The sequence below is a fragment of the Phalaenopsis equestris genome, unplaced genomic scaffold, assembly GCF_001263595.1.
Source record: "Phalaenopsis equestris unplaced genomic scaffold, ASM126359v1 Scaffold000047, whole genome shotgun sequence".
Taxonomy (NCBI): domain Eukaryota; kingdom Viridiplantae; phylum Streptophyta; class Magnoliopsida; order Asparagales; family Orchidaceae; genus Phalaenopsis; species Phalaenopsis equestris.
Genome location: NW_018164489.1, coordinates 101,507 through 109,369, shown reverse-complemented (window position 1 = coordinate 109,369; position 7,863 = coordinate 101,507). Strand labels below are relative to the sequence as shown.

The following is a 7,863-nucleotide window of genomic DNA, read 5'->3' as shown; positions in this document are numbered from 1 at the left end:
AAGAGACCCGTAAACATGTCGTATGAAGAACCTATTTTGAAGGCCATCTAGACCTTGATAGATAAGCATGATCCTCAGAGGTTTATTGGGATGGACAAGAAGCTCGAGAAACATGGGAATATATTGAAAGGACGTATTATATAAGAAAATGTATTTTTGCATTCTTCCCTACATTCATTCTGTCATTCCAGCCTCTATTTTTATGAAATTTGTTCATTGGATGACATCCTTGAAGTAGAAATACAGAAAGTTCAACCCACTGGAGAGCACTGTGGGTAACATTAGCTATGGAATTTGTAATATTTTGGAACTTGTTGTTAATGCCATGGATAATGTTGGGTAGTCTGGACTATTAGCCTAACTCATAAGATTGGGCTAACTCTACTTTGAGAGGTATGTTTGGCCCTTCATTGGGATACAATAGACGGGCTTGTTATATCCTACAGGCACACCAACCCATTCTAAAGAAGGTAAGGGTTTATGAGGTCATGTATGCTTCTATGTTCAGCTTTGAGAGTAATTAAATTCTAAGATTCAGCTGCAAATACATGTTGGATTGGATTAGTTGAAAAGAAATAACCCTTGCTCTGGATAGTTATTTGTTTCAAAATATTGATAAATTATGTTAAATAAGTATAGTAAGATGGTATTTATTAGTAGTTGTTCACCTATTTTCACTTAAATATAATTGTCACTTGATTCACAAATTTTTTAATTTGTGAAAAGTTTATTTATAAATTCATTAAATTTACATAAAGATTTACATACATACCACTCAATTCTATATGTTTACATATCTATATGTAAATTTCTCTTTTATTTTAGAAAAATTTAGATACATACCACTCAATTCTATATGTTTACATATCTATAGCGAAAAATACCTATGCAAAAAAATATCTCAGAAAAAAGAAGAAGCTAAATAGTGCTATTTCTTACGTGTTATGAAAGATTAGGTCGGGAGGTATAAATGTGAAAAAAACTTCAAATTCAGGCGTTAAATATGTAAATATAGAGGATTTGGGCGGTATCTGTGTAAATACCTCTTTATTTACAGTGTAAACATAAAATCTCATCTCTAGCCTTCTAGTTTCTCTCTTCCCCTTTTTCCTTAACAAAATTCTATTAAATCCGTTATTCTTTCATTATTTTGAGCCAAGTCAAACCTATTCCCATTTTACTTCTATCGAAATATTTATAATCTGGAAACAGTCGCATATGAAAGATGGAAAACACCCCGCTGTTGGTACATGTTAGGCACGGCGCACGAAACTGCGTCGATCCCATACACGACATACAGTAAAGATAAAAGAGGCCAAATTGGCCGAGGAAAAAAAAATTGCAGGAGTGCCAGCTGGCAACCGTTGAAGACTTCAACGGTCAAAAAACGCGAACAATTAGGTTAAGCTCCGCTCAGCAACCAACCCAGCCTTCCTTCTTTTCACATTACGATGCCCGCGTGCGGAAATTCAATACCGTTCGAAACAATACATAATAAATGATTTCGAAAGGATGTATCTGCAAATTTCGATGAAATGTTTGGCTTGCCATCTATAAATAGAAGAGCTCCATGATCCATCTTCCCATCCAAAAGTAGAAGGAAGCTATTATTATACATACTCTCCTTAGAACAGAGAGATTAAAGTGAGATATAGAAGAAGAGATGGCCGGAGGAGGTTTAGGTGGACGGCCGGTGATGGTGGTCGCCGTGTTCTTCGCTAGCCTTGCAGTTGTTGTTCCGATGATCTCGGCAGCCACGAGTCACACAGTTGGGGGTTCGACGGGGTGGACCATCCCGCCTAACGCCAGCTTTTATCCAAAGTGGGCAGATTCGCAGCAATTCGTCGTTGGAGATACTCTGGGTAATTATATTCGATTTATTTTATGGGATGCAAATAGTAAATTTTGTAAATGTTTTTTTGCAATCAAAATTAATGGTTTTGTAAGACGACAAGAATTATGTTCTTTTAGTTCAAAACTTTAAGCTATTCAATCTAATTAATGAAATCAATTCCTGACTACTTTCTAATTTATGTTGACCGGAATAATTAATTCATCGCTTGAACTGGATTGCATGATTTTATTCATTATAATTATAATATAAATATATGTAAATATAAAAATTAATTAATGATATTATTTTTATGTTATTTAAATATCTCAGATTTTATATAGCCTGAAAATTTATTTCCCGTTTACTAAAAATTAAAGCATAACGCCTCATAATCTGTTCACGTGTCTACAGTGTTTAATTTCCCAACCAGCGCTCACACAGTGGCGGAGGTCCCGAAATCGAGCTACAACGTATGCAGTAACCGCAACCAGGTGGGCCCCATCCTGTCCACCGGGCCCGCCACCGTCCCCCTCACTTCCGCCGGCGAACACTACTTCATCTGCACCATTACCGGCCACTGCTCCCTGAACCAAAAGGTAGCCATCACCGTCGCTGCCGGCCCATCTTCCCCGACACAGTCCCCCGTTCCCGGAGACTCTCAGGAAGGTCCGGCACCTTCGCCGACTGCTGGGGACCAGCCGGGAAGCTCCCCGCCGAGCGGCGGGGGCCCTCCGACGTCGATGCTCGGGATTGCGGTGGGGGCGGCTGCCGGGGTTATTATGGCGGTTGCTCTTTGGTAGATGAAGTGAAGTTGGGTGATTTTTTTGGTGATGATTTGTAGGGTTACTGTTTTTATGTTTGATTTCTATGTATTTTGAGTTGGTGATTGATTGAGGTTTTCATTTCTCCTTTCATTGTATTTTATTATTTTGCTTTTTGTAATAAGAGGAGATATAGCTATATTTAAATATATACATATATCAGTGATTGGGATTAATTTATTGATGGATTTAATATGAGTCTGGAATAATTCTAATCAAGGTTTATTTAGGTTGGATTTTCTTTTTTTTTTTTTTTCTTTTTTTTTTTTTTATCTTTTTTAAATTATAACAATAATGGAGGATTTACATGCATACCACTCAATTTTTATGTTTTTACATCTGTAACTCCTATACTTCAATTTTTTGCATATTTGTCAGCGTGAAAATATATATTTCAGTCTTTAAAAGTTATTGAGGTTATATAAAAGATTTTGGATGGCATATAAATGCAAGAAAATAAAATTTTAGGTGTTGGATGTGTGAATACTTTGGAATTGGGGGATATATATGTGTAAATAGCTAATATCAAAACAATCAATTGGGGTAATTATTTTTATTATACAAATAAAAATAATTACCCTAATTATTTTTATTTTTATAATAAAAATAAATCTAAACAATCAAAGATTTAATTGGGGGATATATATATATATATATATTTATATATGTAAATAGCTAATATAAGATTATTTTTATTGTACAAATCTTAGGTTTGACATCCTCAATATGATTAAATTATTTGATAGATACAACTCAATTATTACTCATTTGAAAGATTGATCAAGATAGGAAAATAGTTGTGATCGTCTAAGAATTCAATTTTATTGTCAACTAGTTTAATTATATTTGTTTTTTTTTTAATTTAATTAGATCTTTTATAATTTAATATGTTAAAAGATAACATATCTCTTAAAAAAAATAGTTATATTAACATATAATTTTTATTAAAATATGTTTATATAACTTCTCATTAAAATATGTTGATATTAATTATTATTAATATGAATTTATCTTCAATATTCTTTCTATTACATATGGCGGTACAAAAATATTTTTTTGTTACCATTTGGGTTGTTATCTGAGATTACGGTGTGGCCTGTGCTAATGGAAAGTCCGTTTACTTTATGATGTTGTGGGTCCCATATTTGACCTTGCGGCCACATCCTAGTGTTTCAACTTTCAACTTTGCTTAAAATAATAGGGAGAGAAAAAATTGTGGAAGATGGCCATATAATGCTGTTTAAATATTACTCTGTCTGTTATATTTCTAAGGAATTGTGAGTCATAGTCAATATTTTTAAGGGGCAATTACATACAGACCACCAAAAAATTTTATATTCACAAATCAACCATCCTCTTTAATCCATTTTTCAATTTCTCTCCCAAATATCAAAATTCATGGGAAAACCCCAACCCATTCTCATTAATTTGATGATGGCGTGCTTGTAAATATCAATATTTTAAGTGGCTGTATATATATATTTATTTTTAAATAATGGTTAAAATATATTGTTTATTATTCTAAAAATGATTTTTTTTTAATATCAAATTTAAATTAAGAAAAAAAGGCGGCTTGACTTGCGATAAAGTCCGTCAAGGGTATTGTTAGCTGGCTTATCCCATGCCCCCAAATTTTCTGCTAAACTATGAATGGGACATTAACACAGAAATTGAAGGAGTTACAAACATACCCTTCATTTTTTACTCATATTATTATAAATTTGATAAAAATAAAAATATGAGTTAGCTCTTTGTTGTGAAAATATGGGTTAACTCTTTGTTGTGAATTTTAATATTTAGAAAAATCATTTTAAAATAGAGATAAATAAAAAAAAAAATTTTTGAAAAACAATTAATATGAGTGTTAATGAAGTTGATTTGTTCAATGGCTCAAAAAAAGGTAAATAAAAAAAAATTAATGTTAGGCTACGTTTTGCAGCTTATGTCATAATTTACATGTTGAATTGGCCTAGCACTAATTTTTTTTATAAATTTTTTATTTTTAAAAATATATGTTTTTTGCATATGTTTCTTTATCATTTATTTTTCTAAAAAAATAAACTATTTTAAAAAAACAATCAAAATAATTAAAAAAAATTAAAGTATTTTTAAAAACAACTATCAACATTAAACATTAATCATGTTTGTTGGTAATCATCAGCTCCATTGGTAGTTGTCACTATCACTCTCAATAATCATTATTGCTATCATCGTCTCTGCTCTCTTAATAAAGGCCATTACATTCCCTTCATAAATAAACAAAAATATATATTTTAAAGAAAATAAATATATTTTATTTAATATTAAATGTAAATAAAATAATATATAATAAATAATAAAAGCAATCCCAAACAATTTATTTCATGTTTACATTTTACACAACAATCAAATTATATTAGATAGGCAATTTTCAAATATCAATATATTAAACATTGTCAACAAGAAAGACTTGAAGAAAATGATCTATATTGAAGAAATTTGTCATGTATTTTTTTACATATGTGATGGTAATATGTAACAATACTCCCACGTAAGCTCATGTAGTTTGAAAAATTATTGCAAGGTGAACAAAAAAAAGGTGTGTGGTTGAAGGGAGCAACATCCATTTGGCTAACAAAGGAGTAGAAATGAAAATTAACACTTCAATTGAGTTTATTTTTAAGTGGACAAAGAAGTTTGACCACCAACAGAATTAAAAGATGTTAGAGGAAGTGGAGATATATAGAATACACCAAAAAGATTATATATATATAGAATGCACAAAAAGATTTTAAGTGATTGAGTATGGTGGTCTACATCCACTGTAATAGAGAAGGAAAGAGATGACAAAACTATGGTAGGAAAGTAATATCATCTCTAAAACAAAAAAGCTAAGAAAATTAAAAGTAAAAACCAAAAAAAAAAAACTTTAAAATTAATATTAAAGCTCCCGCAACTATGGTAGGAACATAATATCATCTCTAAAACAAAAAAGCTAAAAAAATTAAAAGTAAAAACTAAAAAAAAAACTTTAAAATTAATATTAAAGCTCCCGTTAAATCTAGCTATAAGCTATTGTGACAGCTCTTTATAGTAATAGAGCATGAGTTTGCCCCTAGTATGTAGCATGTATAATGTGTGCAAGCCCCTTGAGAAGGTTGAGAAGATGTTTATTAGAGAGATGTTAACTTGAAACTTATTCCAATTGATGTGTGCGACTAGACCTAGGAGCAACAAAGATGGCAAATCGGATCATGAAAAACTTATAAATAAACATATGATAGGTGATTTGCATTGAACAACTACATGATTAATAGGGGTTTGATTTAATGCTTCATGGCAACATAGATTTTTAATAGATATGTAGTTTTATTGTAGAAAAAAATATTGATAAAGATGATACTCCATATAGAAGATATTCAGGTAATGATATTCATTAAGTGGCACTATTAGGCAATGATGATTATTTAAGCGCAGAAAAATGCAAAATTTATCCTTAGAAGTCTCTTAAGGATAAAGTTTCTTAAGGATAAAATTTTCATTTACCTTATTGCTACTATCGATGCCACAAAGACACAGTTTGGAGCAAACTGGATTTCTCGGTGGGTGGTGGAGTAGTGCTAACAAGCAAAACTATTATTTCTTTTTGATAGAAATAAAAATCATATCTATCATATGTTCAAACTCTAGATGCATTCTTGTAGGATTGACTTAATAAAAAAAATGTCAAGGCTTCTCTTAACTTTGTGGTTATCATAATGGGATATAGTTTTTCATCATGATCATACCTTAATTTATCTCAATGAGATATTTGTTTTGACGTCAACATCTCCAGTAACTTTTATGTTGGCTGACACTATCATGATGACTAAAAAGATACAAGCAAGCTGATGCGTACAGGAAATTTGATCATACATGTATTATTTTAATCTAATTTTAGATTTTTTTTTTACTTTTGGTATGTGTTTGTGATTTATTTTGCATGATTCGAGATAAAAAGATCGTGAAAGCTTGAGAAGTGGAGAATTGAGCAAAGTAGAAGAGCAATGTCCAGGCGTCGAAATGGAGCGCTTAGGCACTCAAGGTACACATTCGAACCAAAATGACAAAGAAGCCAAAAAGTATATGATGTGTTGGTGGTACCTAGATGCCTAAGTGACCAAAACCCTTGCATGTAAATCGAGCAGGTGGAAAGTATGTGTTGAACCTTCTGCGCATAGGCGCTAGGAACCAACACCAGGTGCCACAAACTAGCACCTAAAAAATAGTTCATGCATTGTGGTGGTTTGATCAGTTCACAGGCACTGATTCGTGAAGGATAAAAGAAAGAGCCATTGTCAATGACTCAAAGATCACTCCACACAATGAAGGACTGAAGGAGAATGTTGGATTTCAAAGTTCAAGAGTAAGAGAGTCAATTGTGAAGTGCTTGTAAGGTTTTTGAGTGTGTAATTACTCTTATAAATTTAGTAAATCATTTGGAGGGAGAAGAAAGACGAGTGCTCAACCTTATTGGTGTATTCCATCAAGATTTATATTTTCAACTCTTACTTTTAATATTTATAATAAATTAAATGTTATTTACATTATCTCCGAGCATATTTAGTTAATAGAACCTATTTTCTTCCTTGAGTTAGTAATATATGATTTTTGAGTTTGTCTTTTCTATTGTGATTTCTCCGTAGATTTATAGTGGTGATGAATTAAAATTCTTCTCTTAATTGATTTGCAATCTGATGTGTTGTGCAGGAGCAGAAAATCGAACTATAATGTTAATTCACACTAGTTTGGGAGAATAGCTTCTAGCTTATTTCCCTTGTGACGGGGGGTTTTGAGTTAATAACACTTGATTTAGGGAACTAAACTTCTATGATTACCAAACTTTATCAGAGGCCCGAGAGGGGAGAAGAAAACTGCTTTTGATTGTCAACTACAAAATGAATCCCTTAGTCAGACTTAGATTCTTGAGTAACCAATTAAGAGGAAAATTTTGAAGTGTTAGAAAACTTCCTACATTTTCACCTTGTTAACCTAGGTTTCACTTTTCAAAACTTATGTTTAATAATTTTTAAAATAACAAAACTTCAAACCTTTGAGTGAGGGGTGAGAAGAAAATTGCTTTTGATTGTCAACCACAAATTGAATCACTTAGTCAGACTAAGGTTCTTGAGTAACCAATTAAGATGAGAATCTCAAGTGTTAGAAAACTTCCTACATTTTCACCTTGTT

At 31.7% G+C, this 7,863-nt stretch overlaps 1 protein-coding gene across 1 annotated transcript; it reads left to right on the top strand.

Annotated features, from left to right (window-relative positions):
- The first annotated feature begins 1,575 nt into the window (after positions 1 to 1,575).
- LOC110019099 (mavicyanin-like) lies at positions 1,576 to 2,798 on the top strand. Its single transcript, XM_020716667.1, has 2 exons — positions 1,576 to 1,862; positions 2,246 to 2,798. The coding sequence occupies exons 1-2, from the start codon at positions 1,664 to 1,666 to the stop codon at positions 2,632 to 2,634; spliced, it is 588 nt and encodes a 195-aa protein (XP_020572326.1). The 5' UTR covers positions 1,576 to 1,663; the 3' UTR covers positions 2,635 to 2,798.
- Positions 2,799 to 7,863: the final 5,065 nt, after the last annotated feature.

Coding starts and splice junctions, on each gene's coding strand:
- LOC110019099 (XM_020716667.1), top strand. CDS start 1,664: ATGGCCGGAGGAGGTTTAGGTGGACGGCCGGTGATGGTGGTCGCCGTG. Junction 1,863..2,245: donor CGTCGTTGGAGATACTCTGG/GTAATTATATTC, acceptor ACGTGTCTACAG/TGTTTAATTTCCCAACCAGC.